The sequence below is a fragment of the Silurus aristotelis genome (genome assembly GCF_946808225.1).
Source record: "Silurus aristotelis genome assembly, chromosome: 5".
NCBI lineage: Eukaryota > Metazoa > Chordata > Actinopteri > Siluriformes > Siluridae > Silurus > Silurus aristotelis.
This window is the reverse complement of record NC_139578.1, coordinates 11,018,683-11,036,966: the sequence shown is the minus strand read 5'-3', so window position 1 is coordinate 11,036,966 and position 18,284 is coordinate 11,018,683. Positions and strand designations below refer to the sequence as shown.

At 39.0% G+C, this 18,284-nt stretch overlaps 1 protein-coding gene across 3 annotated transcripts in view; it reads right to left on the bottom strand.

Annotated features, from left to right (window-relative positions):
- nsmaf (neutral sphingomyelinase (N-SMase) activation associated factor) overlaps positions 1-18,254 on the bottom strand; it is a 23,326-nt gene extending 5,072 nt beyond the window's left edge. The window contains exons 1-30 of one of the 3 annotated variants that reach the window (XM_083542136.1): positions 17,982-18,254; positions 17,474-17,554; positions 15,329-15,407; positions 15,173-15,237; positions 14,972-15,008; positions 14,816-14,866; positions 14,104-14,175; positions 13,977-14,024; positions 13,805-13,857; positions 12,453-12,582; positions 12,276-12,347; positions 12,049-12,157; positions 11,696-11,872; positions 10,555-10,634; positions 8,987-9,077; positions 8,758-8,821; positions 8,614-8,665; positions 8,384-8,504; positions 7,859-7,990; positions 5,642-5,684; positions 5,359-5,525; positions 5,154-5,274; positions 5,008-5,066; positions 4,841-4,908; positions 4,381-4,448; positions 4,053-4,176; positions 1,803-1,886; positions 1,219-1,369; positions 993-1,095; positions 551-660 (exon numbers count right to left, since the gene is read on the bottom strand). In XM_083542136.1, the coding sequence (XP_083398262.1) occupies positions 551-660; positions 993-1,095; positions 1,219-1,369; positions 1,803-1,886; positions 4,053-4,176; positions 4,381-4,448; positions 4,841-4,908; positions 5,008-5,066; positions 5,154-5,274; positions 5,359-5,525; positions 5,642-5,684; positions 7,859-7,990; positions 8,384-8,504; positions 8,614-8,665; positions 8,758-8,821; positions 8,987-9,077; positions 10,555-10,634; positions 11,696-11,872; positions 12,049-12,157; positions 12,276-12,347; positions 12,453-12,582; positions 13,805-13,857; positions 13,977-14,024; positions 14,104-14,175; positions 14,816-14,866; positions 14,972-15,008; positions 15,173-15,237; positions 15,329-15,407; positions 17,474-17,554; positions 17,982-18,019 (2,650 nt within the window). In that variant the 5' untranslated portion in view covers positions 18,020-18,254. Of the gene's footprint in view, positions 1-550; positions 661-992; positions 1,096-1,218; positions 1,370-1,802; positions 1,887-4,052; positions 4,177-4,380; positions 4,449-4,840; positions 4,909-5,007; positions 5,067-5,153; positions 5,275-5,358; positions 5,526-5,641; positions 5,685-7,858; positions 7,991-8,383; positions 8,505-8,613; positions 8,666-8,757; positions 8,822-8,986; positions 9,078-10,554; positions 10,635-11,695; positions 11,873-12,048; positions 12,158-12,275; positions 12,348-12,452; positions 12,583-13,804; positions 13,858-13,976; positions 14,025-14,103; positions 14,176-14,815; positions 14,867-14,969; positions 15,009-15,172; positions 15,238-15,328; positions 15,408-17,473; positions 17,555-17,981 lie in introns of those variants that run through there. The other 2 variants (XM_083542137.1, XM_083542138.1) reach the window with 2 other exon arrangements.
- Positions 18,255-18,284: the final 30 nt, after the last annotated feature.

Below are 18,284 nucleotides of genomic sequence, written 5' to 3'. Positions count from 1 at the left end.
CCAAAGTGACACTGCATTTTTTTTATGTATTTTTATATGCCTGGCATTGTTGTGTATGGTTTCAAGTTTAATAATAATAAATTGTTTTTATTCGGATTTATTTTAACTCTGATTGCAACTGTTCCGCACGTAAAAAGGATTGCATTCAGTATACGTGTGTACCAATCTGAAAGCCCTGTATAATATTTCGGTACAAATACGTGTTTTTAACAGACTACGTACATTACAAGATAATAATGAAATCTATTATATAGAAATATATCATTATCCTTTCTTTCTTTCGGGTTCTCCCATTAAGGGTCGCCACAGCGCATGTTTGATTTGGCACATGGTTTTACCCTGGATGCCCTTCCTAACGCAACCCTCCCCATTTATCCGGGCTTGGGACCGCCACTAAGGCTCGTGCAACCCTAATGGCTGGGGTTGGTTCCCTGACCGGGGAATCGAACCCGGGCCGCAGCAGTGAGAGCGCCGCATCCTAACCACTAAACACCAGGGAACTATATCATTATTCTGATCTTGATCATTTATATTGCGTGTGTGCGCGTACCAGAGTGAGCAGGGATCCTATGTGTGATCTTGCTAGTAAGAAGATTCCAAATGAGCAGGTCTCCTGACTGGCCTCCAGACAACACATTGCTGCCATCCCAACAAAAACACCTACAGACAGACAGACAGACAGACAGACAGACAGACAGACAGACAGACAGACAGACAGACAGACAGACAGACAGACAGACAGACAGACAGACAGAGATAATAATTAATAATTTACACATTATGAATCTACCACTTCTAAACTGAACTGTGCCAAGTGCTTATGTAGCATGTTTAATGATCGCGTTTGCAAAATAAATCACAAGATTGACCTGTAACTTCATAATTGCATGTGCTGTGCTGCTGCCACATGATTGGCTGATAAAGATTTATAGATATATAAAGATAAATTCATGAATGAAGTGAATAAATGTGTTGTGTAAAAGGGGCATCACCTCTGCTCTTCCTCTGCAAGAACTGTAGAGAGTAGTGTGCCTGTCTGTACGTCAGTAACCTTCAAGTACAAATCCTCACCCACACTCAGGATGTTTCGACTGTCTGAATAATACACACACAATTAAAAAATATATACATATTTTAAACTCTCAGCATTAGTATGCAAGAGTATATACATAAACATATCAATGCATAGGATGCTCTCAGCAAACAAACTACACACACCAGGACTGAAGGCCACTTGGTAGATCTTTCCAGAATGACAAGTGAGCTGATGCAGCAGCGAGAAGCTGGCGAGATCCCAAACACTTAGAGTGCCCTCTTTTGTGCCAGATGCCAAAAGTGTGCCTGCAGGGCTTAGTGCTATTGTGTTCACCTGTACAAATAGATAGGATCCATATACATTGAGATGTCTATTTAATATGTTGTTTTACAGTATGGAAGTGGAGTGTGATATATTTTGAATAGTTACACCTTCAACATTAAGCTACACTAGAAGTTTGTGGACACCTGTCCCTAAGACCTTTGTACATATAGTGAATGTTGACTATAAAACTGTACATGCTTGTATATTACTATACCCTTTCTACCACCTACAAAGACAATCTATACAATTGCATCATCCCAAAAAAAATATTTGAGGAAAAACCACACATGGCTTACCTGTCCCAATACTTTTGCCCATAAAGTGTACATTACTGCTAAAGGTATATATATATATTTTTTTTTGGCCTAACCATGCAGATAGAACTCAGAGGTGAGAATTTCATCTTACAGCATTAGTCTCTGACGAAATGTTTAAGACGTACCCCGGCCTCATGCTCCAACTCAGCCAGCAGCAAAAACGGTGTCCTCTGATTATTAGAAATATCTGCAGCTACACACTTCCACACCTGCAAACAGGAGAGAGATACAAGAGAAAATGAAACAAGACTATAAATATGGAATAGTGCACCTACACCAGTGCTGCTTTCTGCTTGCCTCATATGTTCATTCAGATCAAATACATCTGAAAGGATTCTTTTAGTATTTTCATGAATTACACAAGTAAACAGTAGGGGTTGGACATGTTTGGCTATATATACACACACTGTAGTCCGTTATTTCTGTAAAAAATGCCATGTTTGTTTGTTTTGTTTTTTTTCCCATTTGTATTTAAAATCTTTGCATACAAATGTGTTTTAACAGATCCATCAATGTAACCAAAGAGGCTTGGAAACAAAGTGGTAGCTCGGTGGTTGGACTTTGGATGTTGGATTTCTGATTACATGATAGAGTTCAAACCCCAGTACCATCAAGTGGCCATTACTGTGTCTTTGAGCAAAGGTCTTAACCACTACCACAGTTGTATTTAAAAATAAATAAATAAATTATAATTTATAATAAAAAAAAAAATTATAATTGTATCAGTCACCACCTCAAAATGCCTTTTAATCATTCACAAGTTACCTGGGCAAGAAAAAACAACAACTGATGTCTCTAGGCCCCATTTTTATCCCACAAAAACAGGAAAACCATACATTGTACTACAACGGAATTTCTGATTTGTGCGGATCACGAATCAGAAATTTTATACCGATTGGCCAGGCAGAGGGACCGAGCTGGGAAGGATGTTCTCCAAGTTAGAGCAATAAAGGATGTAGATGGAAATGTGTTGACTAGTGAGGAGAGTGTGTTGAGAAGATGGAGGGAGTATTTTAAACAGCTGATGAATGAGAAAAATGAGAGAAAGAGAAGGTTGAATGATGTGGAGATGGTGAAGCAGGAAGTGGATAGGATTAGTAAGGAGGAAGTGAGAGCAGCAATTAAGAGGATGAAGAGTGAAAAGTTGGTTGGACCAGATGACATACCGGTAGAAGCATGGAGATGTTTAGCAGAGATGGCAGGGGTGTTTTTAACAAGATTGTTTAACAGGATAAAGGATATGTGCCGACCTGCAGTAATTACAGGGAAATAAAGTTGATCAGTCACACCATGAAGTTATGGGAAAGAGCAGTGGAAGCCAGGCTGAGAGAAAAGGTGAGCAACAGTATGAGAAGAGAAGGTCAGAAGGAGTTGCATTGTGTGTTTGTGGATTTAGAGAAAGCGTACGACAGTGTGCCGAGAAGAGTTGTGGTATTGTATGAGGAAGTCAGGTGTGTCAGAGAAGTATGTAATGGTGGTGCAGGACATGTATGAGGACAGTGTGACAGCAGTGAAGTGTGCAGTAGGAACGACAGACTGGTTCAATGTGGAGGTTAGACTGCATCAAGGATCGGCTCTGAGCCCTTTCCAGGTTTGCAGTGGTAATGGATAGGTTGATGAGGTCAGACAGGAGTGTCAATGGACTATGATGTTTGCAGATGATATTGTGATTTGTGGTGAGAGTAGGAAGCATGGTTGAGAAGAGCCTGGAGAGGTGGAGGTACACGCTGGAGAGAAGGGGAATAAAAGTCAGTAGGAGTACGACAGAGTACATGTGTGTGAATGAAAGGGAGGGCAGTGGAGTGGTACGGTTTCAGGGAGAAGGACGTTTTGGAGACAAGGTGAGGAAGGTGAGATTGAGATGGTTTGGACATGTGCAGAAGAGGGCCATGGGGTATATCAGTAGGAGAATGCTGAGGATGGAGCCACCAGGTAGGAGGAAAAGAGGCAGACCAAGGAGGTGGTTTCTGGATGTGGTGAGCGAGAACATGCAGGTAGTTGTGTTAAAAGAGGCAGATGTAGAGGACAAAGGGGATATGGAGACAAATGATTCACTGTGGTGACCCCTAATGGGAGCAGCCGAAAGAAGAAGTACTAAAATATGTTTTTAGAAAGTATAAACAATCAAATCTGCATCGGTCAAATGGGTGAATGTAAAGCGGCAAATGCAGTGTTATTTTACGTTTGTTAAATCTTATTGTCTTAAACGAAAAATAAACAGCCCCTAAGAATGATGAGTGTCTGTCCAAAGCACTGGAGTTACTTATCTGTCCATCCATGCTGTATAAATGATTTGGAAAAGCAGGCTAGTGTATATGCATAAACATGTCTATGAAAATATGTTGATGCAGCTTGTGTGACCTCAGGAATCTGACCTTTACAGTGGAGTCCCATGATGCCGTATAGAGCTGGCCTTCTCTCCAGCAAACCTGACTCACAGCATCATCGTGCCCCATGAGTGTGTCCTGCCTTCTGCCGTACGCTATTGAATAAAAGTACCTAGTGCCAGAGAACGTTAAAAAAAAATAAGAAAGTGGATTTAAGGGTATGTCGGAGATGAATGGTAAAAAATTTCAATAAAAGATTTATTAATAAATCTTTTATTTACATTATACATTATTATATATTATTTTTTAATAATTGGGTAGGCTTGACCATTAAGATGGAAATAAGAAAATGTATTTTTTTGTGGAGGATACTTACACATTATTGTCCCATGAAGAACAAATCACAGTTTTATCTTCAGGCAGTATCACACAAGAGGACAAAGACTAAATGACAAAGGAATAATAATAATAATAAAAAAAGACATTTAAATAAAATAGTTCAGCATTCTTGACATAATGTTCTCAAAACCCTGCTAGCATGAAAAACACAAGACAAAAAAGTATAATTGCAAAACAAAAATACTACCAGTAAAAAACAAACAGCAAAAAAAAAAAAAAAAAAAAAAAAAAAAGTTAACAGGGGGAAAACCCCCACCCCTGAAAAACCTGAAATCCTCATCATTATGCACCACAAGCCAATGAATTATTGTAGAATATAAAAAAACTGCAATGGTGGTAAAAATGAAATAATTTGCTCAAAATTGTTAAATATGAATAATATATTACATTACAAAAAAACATGATACCAATGTAACTGAGAGTTCGAGTTCTATTACCATGTTGGAAAAAGAAACACTCCTCTGCAGTGCGTTGCTTTCTTTAGAAAACATCTTTAAGGTAGAGTCTGTAATATAAGAATATAAAAAAATGAAATTGTTACTGTATGTAACACAGTAAACAACAGTTAGTGTTGTATTCAGTGTCTGCACTGATAATCTTTTACCCTGAGATGTTGTAAAAACAGACGCCCCGTTTAAAGTCACTGCGATTCCTGTCACTGGCCTTAAAGAAACAATTTGACACTGACTTCAACACAACACATACACAAACAGAGATTAAGGAAAGAAAAAAAACATACAGAAAACATACTCTTTGTGTATCTTGTGACTGGACTGTAATGTGAGTTTGTTCATGTTGCTCCAGGCAAGCGTTTTACTTTCCTCGGTCAGATCCTCAAACGATTCCATACTGGGAGAACCTGAATAAAGTACTGTACATGAATACACACTTGATTGAACTGAACCTCAGGGACTTTACATAACCTGTGTGTTCATTAGGAGTTCAGCATCAAAACCTTGTGAGAGGTCATCAGGTGACGTGCTGAGGCTCGGCCCTGCTGAGACGTTGTGGAATCTGGGTGTGATGCGTTGAGGGTGAGGTTTGGTAAAAAGTTGCCGTGGAGTCTGGCCAAACTCCAGAATCTGGGTTAGCATCGCTATTTTCTGATCTGGGTCCTCGATGCTACACAAACACAAGAAAACGAAGATTATGTGCATTTAAAAATCGTATACAGTTATAAATCTCCTCAGTGAGCCACAAACAATATTAACAAAGTGGAATTAATGACAATGAATGACCTTTCGCAGTCGATGCCACCCTCATATGTTACAGGATGAAAAACTGGAAGGAAGACAAAAAATATATATAAATACACAATATACATATATAATAATAATTTTATATATATTTATATATTATATATATTTATATAATTATATTATATTTTTACATATAAATAATTTATATGTACATTTATATGTTAAATGTTCCGTACTATTTTACAGAGTGTTCATTTTAAATATATATATATATACAGTGAGGAAAATAAGTATTTGAACACCCTGCTATTTTGCAAGTTCTCCCACTTAGAAATCATGGAGGGGTCTGAAATTGTCGTCGTAGGTGCATGTCCACTGTGAGAGACATAATCTAAAAAAAATATATCCAGAAATCACAATATATGATTTTTAAACTATTTATTTGTATGATACAGCTGCAAATAAGTATTTGAACACCTGTCTATCAGCTAGAAATCTGACCTTCAAAGACCTGTTAGTCTGCCTTTAAAATGTCCACCTCCACTACATTTATTATCCTAAAGTAGATGCACTTGTTTGAGGTCGTTAGCTGCATAAAGACACCTGTCCACCCCATACAATCAGTAAGAATCCAACTACTAACATGGCCAAGACCAAAGAGCTGTCCAAAGACACTAGAGGCAAAATTGTACACCTCCACAAGGCTGGAAAGGGCTACGGGGAAATTGCCAAGCAGCTTGGTGAAAAAAGGTCCACTGTTGGAGCAATCATTAGAAAATGGAAGAAGCTAAACATGACTGTCAATCTTCCTCGGACTGGGGCTCCATGAAAGATCTCACCTTGTGGGGTCTCAATGATCCTAAGGAAGGTGAGAAATCAGCCCAGAACTACACGGGAGGAGCTGGTCAATGACCTGAAAAGAGCTGGGACCACTGTTTCCAAGGTTACTGTTGGTAATACACTAAGACGTCATGGTTTGAAATCATGCATGGCACGGAAGGTTCCCCTGCTTAAACCAGCACATGTCCAGGCACGTCTTAAGTTTGCCAATGACCATTTGGATGATCCAGAGGAGTCATGGGAGAAAGTCATGTGGTCAGATGAGACCAAAATAGAACTTTTGGGTCATAATTCCACTAAACGTGTTTGAAGGAAGAAGAATGATGAGTACCATCCCAAGAACACCATCCCTACTGTGAAGCATGGGGGTGGTAGCATCATGCTTTGGGGGTGTTTTTCTGCACATGGGACAGGGCGACTGCACTGTATTAAGGAGAGGATGACAGAGGCCATGTATTGCGAGATTTTGGGGAACAACCTCCTTTCCTTTCTTCCAACATGACAATGACCTGAAGCACACAGCCAGGATAACCAAGGAGTGGCTCTGTAAGAAGCATATCAAGGTTCTGGCGTGGCCTAGCCAGTCTCCAGACCTCAACCCAATAGAGAATCTTTGGAGGGAGCTCAAACTCCGTGTTTCTCAGCGACAGGCCAGAAACCTGACTGATCTAGAGAAGATCTGTGTGGAGGAGTGGGCCAAAATCCCCCCTGCAGTGTGTGCAAACCTGGTGAAAAACTACAGGAAACATTTGACCTCTGTAATTGCAAACAAAAGCTACTGTACCAAATATTAACATTGACTTTTTCAGGTGTTCAAATACTTATTTGCAGCTGTGTCATACAAATAAATAGTTAAAAAATCATATATTGTGATTTCTGGATTTTTTTTTTTTTTTTTAGATTATGTCTCTTACAGTGGACATGCACCTACGATGACAATTTCAGACCCCTCCATGATTTCTAAGTGGGAGAACTTGCAAAATAGCAGGTTGTTCAAATACTTATTTTCCTCACTGTGTATATATATATATATATTTTTTTTTTTTTTTTTGATGTAAACATGACTGAGAACAGACACATTCCTGATCATCATCATCTTTTCTCTGCTTGTGTTCTATATGGTGGTTGTTCAGACTGAATACATTCATTAGATACCACAATTTTTTTATTATTTTGTATTAATATATTAATATGAAATGTGGTCCAGTTACCAATGTGACACTAAAACAGGTAGTAATAATGGCTACTTTTTTACTTAAGTCAGTAATTCAACTTTTACCAGAGTCTTTTAAAACATGAATATCTGTACTTCAACTTGAGTGAAGGACATGTGTACTTTTGCCATCTTTGTCGACAAGTACAATCCATAAATATATATTTGTGTGTGTGTGTGTGTATATATATATATATATATACCATTGTGGGCTGCAACAGCTTCACTCCCTCTCTGTTTGTAACCGAATATCAAATTGATCCATTCATGCAAATGCTCGGACACATACTGACTCTCCAGTGCAGAGCGCATCTTCTGCAGGAAGTCTTCCATATCTACACACAGGGAAGTAGTGGAGGAAGTCAAACAATTAATGAACATTGTTACTGCGTTTGTTAGAGTATGGTGGAGTAGCCCAAGATGTGCAAACTCCTATTAATAAGGAAGCACAGTTTTTCACAGGATTCAAGAGAAAATGTAAAGAGATAACTAACAAGTCTGTATACAAACCATTATATGATTACACACTAATTACACATGTAATTCTATCTTTACACTTTATACGAAAATCCTCTCTTGTTTTTCCATTCACACATCTTAATCTGCCACAAGAAATATGATCAGCTCGATCCATCATATTTTCCAATGCCTTTAGTGGAGTCGGTGAGAGAGGTTTCCAAGTCATAGATACAAATACCTTCTGTGTTTTATTGATGATTTTGACTTACCTGAGGCCCAGGGAGGAAGCTCCACGTCTCCTACTCGCCCACCACCCTGCCGCCGACCCAGATTTAAACCCAGCATGTTCTTCAAAAAACTGCAGTCTGTTCCATAGAACTCAGGAATTAACTGAACACACACACACACACACACGGAGACAGACAGACAGACAGACGTTGCTGAATGTAAAAATGTCTAGTCTAGTTTCCAAGTGTTTGCTAACGTCTGGGCCTCTCACCTCTTTAAAGTCTGTTCCTCCTTCTAAGCAGTTCTTCCAGGTGTCTGCAATACTATACACAGGCAATCATTTTGGATTAATGAACAGAAACAGAATTGTAATTATGCGACAAAAAGTGGTAAAATAATAGTATAATGGTGGCACCTATTGAACATTCGGTCTGCATGGTCATAACGGCCGTTCTGCAAACACAGCATGTGCTCTGGAGCTTCAGAGAAGAAGCAAATATCACAAAGTAGACAAAGGAGAGAGAGAAAGAGAGAGAGAGAGAGAGAGAGAGAGGATTTAGACTACCCAAGAACCAAAGCCTTCACCTGGTGTGAATCAGCAATGTGTAAGAAGAATGAAGCCTGTGAGACTGTGTGAGACTCACCCACTCTAACAAGGTAGAAGAGAACGTATCCAGGAGAGGAGTAGTGACTACCATACATGAAACGAGGTTCAGGCATGTCCTTATAACGCTCCTGTATCAGACATTAAAACACACACAAGCATACACACATTATTCCTGGAATAGCAGCCTAAAATATAACTTATTTCGCCACTTATATTTTAATAATAAAGCATACGATAGACTAGATTTTCCCTCCATAACCACATGGTTCCGTTCAGTGATAATACAATCTATTTAATACAATCATGAACTTTTTTTACTAGGAGGTTGGCCATGATTTTGTAACATCCTGGAGAGAGAGTCTGTTCTGGGGAAGTTGCATTTCATCAAGGACTGAAAAGTAATATTGTTAATATTATTCTTTAATCCGACCACAAATCGCTCCAATGGATCATTGTTGAGCATAAAAAGCACCAAAAGCAAGTGCTGATGTGTAGCAAGATAGCAGGGATAGAGGGACGTGCTCGGTTACAGTAAGTAGTATTGATCTTATTCTCAATTTCTTTTGCAGTGAAACGCAAAACTTTTGTTTTCATTTTCTGCCCCCTAGTGGACACTTCACGTTACATGCAAGCATGACGACAAACATCTACTATATAAAGGCACTTGTACAACATATTCCCTAAAATATGCATGTAGATCTATAGACCTGCCTTTCAGTTGTGTGCATGAATAATAATAATAATAATAATAATAATAATAATAATAAAAATAATAATAATAATAATAATAATAAAGACTACAAAACATAGTGGCGAGTCAAGTTTTGAATGTCTAAAAATCCATCATTCACTGATTCAAGTCTGGCACTGTTTGCAATAAATAAATAAATAAATAAAGTCAATCAGTTAATGGGTAATTAGCTAGATTGATTTAATTTAGTCACAAACAAACACTAGTAAAACACTTGAAAAAAGCAACATGGAGCTTTGTGCTTGTTCAGCCAAAAGGGCATTAGTAAAGCCAGGCACAGATATAGAGTGAGGGTTTTCCATTTCATCTATCCAAACTCATGCAAACCACATCTTTATAGAGCTCACTTTGTGTCAAGTTCAAGTGAAGGGAAAATGTACTGCTACCACATCTAAAGAAATTCTATACAAGTGATTGTATAGAACATTGTGGTAAAGGTTTGAGGAAGTGAGGTGTCCCGATACTTTGGTCGATATAGTGTATGTGTCTTATTGTTCCTTTTAGGCCAGACAAATAATTACTAAAGATATCAGAGCATCTGATGGACAGATCACCCAAGTGGAGAATACAGTTCATATAGCAGCAAAGGTTCAGCTTTAAGTGCTCAATCTCTAAAGCTCTGTGGTTTGAGTCAGATTTTGTATTACAGCATTTAACATGCTGTATAAAGGCAGGCTTTAACACTAATCTCCCTCTATTGATTCAGAAGTGGCAGAGAGAAGTTTATTATTTAATCAGGACTTTTTAGGATGCCTAAAATTTTCACTATCTGGATGAAGTTTTCACACCTGGGTGTAGGAGCCATAATTAAATCCCTGCTATTAAACTTCAGGAGTTGGATGTTATGTCCTTACCAGAAGCCTTTCCAATCTCTCTCTGTTTAAGGCTCCCACGGGTTTACTGAGGTCCCGGAAAGTGGAGGAGTTCAGCAGATCTAACAGAAACAAGCACACACCAAGACATTAGCACAAACATAGTAGAAATATGCAATTCCATTGTTTTATGATATGAACTGTATTTTATCCTGATCGCTTCTTTAGTTCCTTTATCAAGACGCAGTGTTAAAGACCAGCTTTAAAGTACATACACGTGTTATATAATACATTTCAAGGGACCCAAACTTTTGTGGCATTTTAGCAGATGCCCTTATCCAGAGCGACTTACAACTAAGCAGTTGAGAATTAGGGGCCTTGCTCAAGGGCTCAGTAGTAGCAGCTTGATGGTGGTGGGATTTGAACCTAAGATCTTCCGATCCAGAATCCAACGCCTTAACCACTAAGCTACAACCTTCCCCAAACCTGTTCGAGCATAACAATGGCCCTATGGACAAAGCACATGCTTTGCTGCATGAAAATATGCTTTTCATCGGTTCGGTTGGAAGATCTCCTGCTATAGAGCTCTGACCTCAACACAGTGCATATACAACTACGAGGAAACTGTAGAGAAGCTGCTAGGCATGACATTTTATATATCCAGTTAATGCAATTCAGTTTCGATATCTGTGTAGTATTTTCACAAAAAAAAAAAAAACATTATAGTTGTACATGTAGTGCCCTAATAAGCCAACCAGAGGTGACTGGGGCATGAAAAACTTCCAGAGATGACTAGACAGGGGGAAAAAACATAGCGGAACCAGATACAAAATGTTCAGTTGTATACCATGCAGTCAAACAGTGCCGAATGTGTTAAAACATTGAGCACATTGTAAATACGACCCCTAGGATGAACAAAGGATAGACACTATGAATACAGTGGCAGTTCGTAAATACAAGTGTCAACAGTAAACAATGTCCAATAAAAACTAAAGCAAGGCTGAGAGTTGGAAATAGGATGTTGTTATGAAACTGTAATAACAGTAATAAAAGGAAAACAAAAGTTTAATAAGTCCCATGTGTGTTCTATTGCAGCTATTTTTTAACCATGCTCTGTGTGTGTGTGTGTGTGTGTGTGTGTGTGTGTGTGTGTGTGTGTGTGTGTGTGTGTGACAAGGCTGACCCAGTTGTGGGCTAGTGTAGTCACTGAGGACCCAAGGAAACACAGGATACTGGGAGAGGTCGTTAACGCTGCGGTCTGCCAGGTTGTTGAGGTGCAGCAGGTACTGATAGTTGGAAATGTGGCCTCTCTGCCACTGCAGCATGTAACTCTCTGCTGTGTGCTCCACTATGTGGTTCTCTGTTTCAAACACACCAAACAATATTCATAATATAAGCTACTAATACAAGCACTTTATGATCCTTCAAAAATTTACATTTATACAAATGTTTATACTGACATTCTGAAAAACACTGGGTGAATAGGTGTGAGTATGTGTGTGTGTGTGTGTGTGTGTGTGTGCGTGCGTGCACAACCTAGGAAAGTGCCGATGTAGTAATAAAGTTCATCCCTGTCTTCAGTATTGTAGAACTTTATATAGATATCTGAACACAGATCATTTTCTGTACAAAACACTTCCAGCCCCTAAAAACACAAACACACACACACAAACACCATATCAAAAGATAAACGAACACAGCTTTGCCTATATGGTCATAGAGCTGCACTAATTACCCATGCATACAGTCAATCACACACTTACCACCGGTCTCAGGCCATGTCTCCTTTTGTAGATGCGCCGGACACTGTGGAGCCCAATGTGCACCACTGATTCCTGTACACACACACACACACACACACACACACACACACACTGATTAGCAGTCTATTAAAATTAGAAACCAAATAACAGCTCACTAATACTGCACTGGAGACTCACAGGGTAACCATTAAGGGGCTGAAAGTACAGGTTGTGGTCTGTGATGCAGACGTGGCCAGGGTTAGTCACCAGGGGGGTCACCATCTCAGCCTTACACTCCATATGTGGCCATTCTGACACACTTTGAAAGCTACACACTCACACACACACACACACACACACACACGTAATTATACGATACTAGCCAGCCTACAATGCTATATAATTACATATTACTAATTAAAGTATGATGTATTACTCTGTATGAATGTACATGCATTAGAAAAGCTGTGCCGTAATTTTAATCAATATTTATCAATTAATATTAATCTTGTATGTGGTTGAAAGCAGTCATCTTAAAGTCCAACTGGGGTCCTCAATCAAACCTGAGGCTACAGCTACACTAATCCGGATAAATGTGAAAAAAGGTGCTTTCGTCTAAAAACTTCCATTTTCAATCTTTTCCCAGAAGATGCTCATTCACCTTTAAACTTCTAAAAATGCTCACGTACCTGTATTGAGCATACGAATATTATAAGAATCGTGTTTTGTGATTTTCGAAAGACTCCTTTTTGGTCCACACTGCGAAGCGAAAAACGGCATTTTTTAATTTATCCACTTTGGAGAGCGTTTTCAAAAAGCTCCATTTCCGCTGACTGACCACGCTGTCTAACTGCAGACGGAAGGCCAAAACAGTGAGAAAATTATACGTTTTCTAACAAAATTGTATTAGTGTAGTCGGCGCTATTTTGTGTGTTGTGATTCTGTCCCACACTGTCTTGTGTTGTCTGTTTGCACTCGGTTGCACACGATGCACTTTATGTGGCCAGAACAATTTACTTTAGTCCTTAGCTCTGTGTTTTGTGATGATGTTTTATGTAGTAACAGGGTCCTGGAGGAACGTTGTCTCATTTCACTGTGTACTGCGTCAGCTATATATATATAGTTAAATTACAATAAAAGCTTCTTGACTTGACCAGAAGACTTAAGATTGGTGGGATTTGGGTTGGACAGATGACATTAATCTCTCTGCTGTCAATTACAGCAACACCAGTTAACTTAAGCATATGCAATCTCACATTTGTGGGCAAAGGGAGATAGCGCTGTCCTCCGAGTGTTATGTCACTATGTGGTACAGCAGGAGCTGCAGTTTAAAAGAACGTAGCTGAATAGCTTCATGTTTCAGAGAACACGTGTTTTGCTTCACCTTCCCAGTTGGTAAGTGAGAGTTGGCAAATGGCTGGGAAACGTCACGACCAAATTAGAGACAAAATACTGATTTCTGTTCTTGTTGTTATATATATATATATATATATATATATATATATATATATATCCGAAGGTCCGAAGTGTGGTGCAAATATATGACTGACCTGTTCTTATCAAAAGATGTTCTCGCCAACCTTGATTGCAAATTTGCAGCGATCTAATAAAAAGTAACATATACGCATTATTGTTATTGTCATTAAAAAAAAAAATCCCTGCTTCTCAAGAAGTTCAAGCCAGTGAATGGACCGATGCAAGTTTGAGTGTAATAGTACAAACCATAGCTGTCTGGTCCCCCAGCTTGTCCAGAAAGGATGCTCGATGTAACTGCAAAAAAATAAAACGAATTGATAAAGCAAACATAGTCGAGCAAACTAAATCAAGCTGCAGAAACTGTAATACAAACCTGCAGCAACGTCTGGACAATGTCTTCTGTTTTACTGGGCATCTCCAGCTGGAATATGACACTTCTTTCTCCCTAATAAGCAGGTTGAAAATATTGATAACACATCATAAAGATAGAAAACCACTCTAACTATAAATTGATACAATACTGTCAGGGTCAAAATAGAAATGCAGGACAAATGTATAATGTATCAGAGGTGCCTAAACTGATGATAAGAACATTGTAGTGAGCACAGATATTTGCGAGAAGAGAATTTTGTGCACCAAGCAACGTTATGGAAACGTCAAAAAGTTTCCTACTAAATAATTATAAGCAGCTCCTTTGTTTTTTCATTGTAATTTTTTTTTCCAGAACATATCAAAATATAGTCATATCTGTTTTATTTCTACTGTTACAGGAAGCTAAGGCTTGGGAGGTTTCACCTAGATAAGTCTTTCAGATAAAGTAAAAGTAACAACAAGAGGGAAATACTTGTCTTTCACATCCTGTGCCCTGTCCCCCTCCCTTTGCTACTCCACAAAGCTAAAGTGTATTTGGGTTTCATTAATGGCTGTTTTTTTGTTGTTGAACTTTTTTTTTCACTACAAAGGCGTAGAAAGCAATAAGCAGGGTTTTGAAATATAATAAACAGTACAACTGAACAATAGATTTCTATCGTCTCTGCAATACAAGGAAATAGAGAAGTCCAGCAAACACGACCCTAGGTGCTTACCCTTTCATATTTGTAGGGAGCAACAGCATTCTTCTCTTTAATAAAAAAAACCTAATGAAGCAAAAACACATGGTGAAAATGCAGAAACGGGCAGCTGGTACACACTGACTTTCTGTATGTACAGTATGTTCTGTATGTACTAAACCACACACTCACCTGCTTGGTTTCCATAAGCACAGATGCAGGCTTGGTTCTGCAAAATAAGGAAATGAAAGAGCGAAAGAAACAAACAAAAAAAACTTTTTAACTGTGCTTCACTTCTATTTTATTGCAAAGTGCATTTTAAGCATGAAATTGAGAGCTGATGAGGTTTTCCATCTTTACTGACAACAAATCTGCAATTTAAAAAAAGCTCACTCTTTAAAAGGGTTCGACACGTTTTCCTGCACTGCTTCTATTCGCTTGCAGTCTTTCAGTGGGACCTGGAGGAGAAAAAATAAACTAAATCAGCCAGCATCTTTAACTTCAGACTTCATGGTTGAACTTGTAGTGTGGGTTTGAATAGGAATTTACCTTTAAAATAGGCACTGAAGTCTCATCCGGCTCAAAAATGACTGATTTGGAACAGATTTTCAAGGAGCCTCGAATATTTCTGCAAAGCAAACCAGCAAACAAACAAACAAACAAACAAAAAGATGCATGGAATAAAAAATTTTTTAGTTTGAGTGACACCCCGGCACCAGAAGTGGGTGTGGCCTAAACTGCATCTCTTTGTCAATGATAAGCCTCAGAGCGATCTGTTATAGTCAACAGTCACAAATGCTACTCAGACAGATTAGCAGTAGTCCTTGAGTTCAGGAAAGGTATTTGAAAAACCAGTCCATTGTGTTCCTCCTGTTTCCCAGCTGTCTGTAACCCAATTCATCCACTCATCACTTATTCAGGACTCTTTTTGACTCAGGACTCAACATTTATCGCAAAGAGGTATGAATCTGTATCACAGGTGTAAGTGTGTAAATAAAGTGTCTATTGAAGTGCATCGGCTGTGCGGGGTTTTTTTTGTTAAGTTTTGGCTGATGGACAGCATTTTGAACCAGGAAAGATGATTGCTCCGCCTAGTCAACAGTAGTTTATCATCACAAAGTTAAGGTGATCTTCACCTGTGATAGACGCTTAAGGAAAACAAACATTTTTATTTACTTAATAATCCTGCTTGCGGCTTTCGGCAAAAAGACTATGCTGGGTAAAGAGCCAACAAACATGGCAAGAAAACCAGTCAGCCTGCTGGAAAAAAAAAAAAAAATGTGCTTGCTAAAGTGTTTTTTAATCACGCAGTCAGTTTTAAAGAGCAAACGCTGTGCAGTAAAGTGCGCAACGCTCCTGCTTAATCATATCATCATAAGAAAGAAAAGGAAATCTGAAAGGATAAAACTTCAAATGCTTCAAGGCAACAAAATAAAACTTCTGGCTTAATGAGTAACTGTTTTCCCCAGAACTAAGAAACAACAGTAAACTGATAAAACTAGTGAACGAGATGAAATACCATGTTTTAAAAAAATAATTTGGGTCATTTGGAGTGCATGATGTTAGAGAAGTGAAGAAAAGAGTGCAGGCAGGGTGGAGTGGGTGGAGAAGAGTGACAGGAGTGATTTGTGATAGAAGGGTATCTGCGAGAGTGAAAGGGAAAGTTTATAGGATGTGGTGAGACCTGTGATGTTGTATGTTTAGAGACAGTGGCATTGAGTAAAAGACAGGAGGTGGAGCTGGAGGTAGCAGAGCTGAAGATGTTGAGGTTTCATGGGAGTGATGAGGATGGACAAGATTAGAAATTAGTTTATTAGAAGGACAGCGCATGTAGTTGGAGACAAGGTAAGGGGGGCGAGATTGAGATGGTTTGGACATGTGCAGAGGAGGGACATGGGGTATATCTGTAGGAGAATACTGAGAATGGAGCCACCAGGAAGGAGGAAAAGAGGAAGACCAAGGAGCAGGTTTATGGATGTGGTGAGGGAAGACATGCAGGTAGTTGGGTTGAAAGATGCATATGTAGAGGACAGGGGGGTGTGGAGACGGATGATCCGCTGTGGAGACCCCTAATGGGAGCAGCCGAAAGAAGAAAAACAAGATGCTCAGCATAGGAAATATTACAACTGTTTTTTTTTTTTCTTATTAGATATTAAAATAACCAATTAACAGCAACTCATTTTGGACAATCAGTTCTCAAGTCTCAATGGGGTTTTCAGACTTTAAAATGCAATTATGTGAATGAGATACAGTGGAATCGAAAGATTTAGAGACCACAAGTTGAACTTTTATTTTATATTAGTTTCTAATTAAATACGACTTACAATTGTGTGAAAACCACTTTAGGATTAGTACAGAATCGTGTACCTTCAATATCAGACATACTCAAAGTTTCCTTTCTTTGGTTAATCATAAATAAAACTGTACAAGTGTTTATTTCCAAGATTTATTGAACAGAACATCGTCCTCGTGTTTTCAGTGTGGTCTCAGACTTTGGGGCTCCAGTGTATACTAGTTAAATATTTTAGTTTGAGAGAGAAACTTTGCTGTTGTTTTTTTTAAAGAACTATACATAGAACATGTAACATGTCAAGACATGGCCTTGTGAGAGTTTTTCCCAGGCCATCACTCATTTGAAGGACATCATCTCAGCTTTCTTGAGCAGTGTATGGTGAAACATCTAAGCCAGCTCACCTGTTTGAGAATGCATCCAGCCAGTATGCAGTGTGCTGTTCGAAATAATATTCCTCCAAGTCTAGGAGCAGCAGTGAAAACCTAAGAAAGAGGGGTTATCAATCTTATCAAGCATGACTTACTGCCATCATACCAGCTTTAATGTACATACATACCAAAAAACGTGTACTGAAATAACATGGTTAACATTGCAGTAACTTTTAACAAAAGGGTCTTTCAAAAAGAGTTTGGTTAAATAGGTAAAAAAAGAAAAAAAACCGTATTGATTAGTAAAGTGTTCATGTGACTGCTTTCATCAAACAACTTCCGGCAACAACCTCGAAACAATGAGTGCTGTCATGCTAGAGTTTGTTTGGCACTCGTGGCCTGGGTTAAATGTGCGATAAATATGAATAAAGACAAAGCAAAGTCAGAGCACTTCCGGCCTGTGGATAATGCGATGATGTATGAGGATAATCGCTGCTTGGAAGTCGGATAGAGAGTGTACAGAGAGTGCAGGGTGAAATACCTCTCCTTGCATCGCTCCTTTTTCCGGACGAACGCCATCCTGCAGCTCGGGACACTCCGGCCTCAGTGCACACACACATACACAAAGACCCTCAACTCAACACCTGACACCCCTACCGAATCAATTTGCAGTTAATTCCTGATGATTACAGCACCTCGGCGGAAAAACAATACTCCAGCTCCTTTCGTTCGCTCTCTCTCCTTCTCAGGTTTTCGGTGCGCATGTCAGTGTGGCCATGAGTCGACTCTAAAAAAAAAAGTCGACACTCCGAATCCGAAGCCAGCCGAGACAAACGGAGAGTCG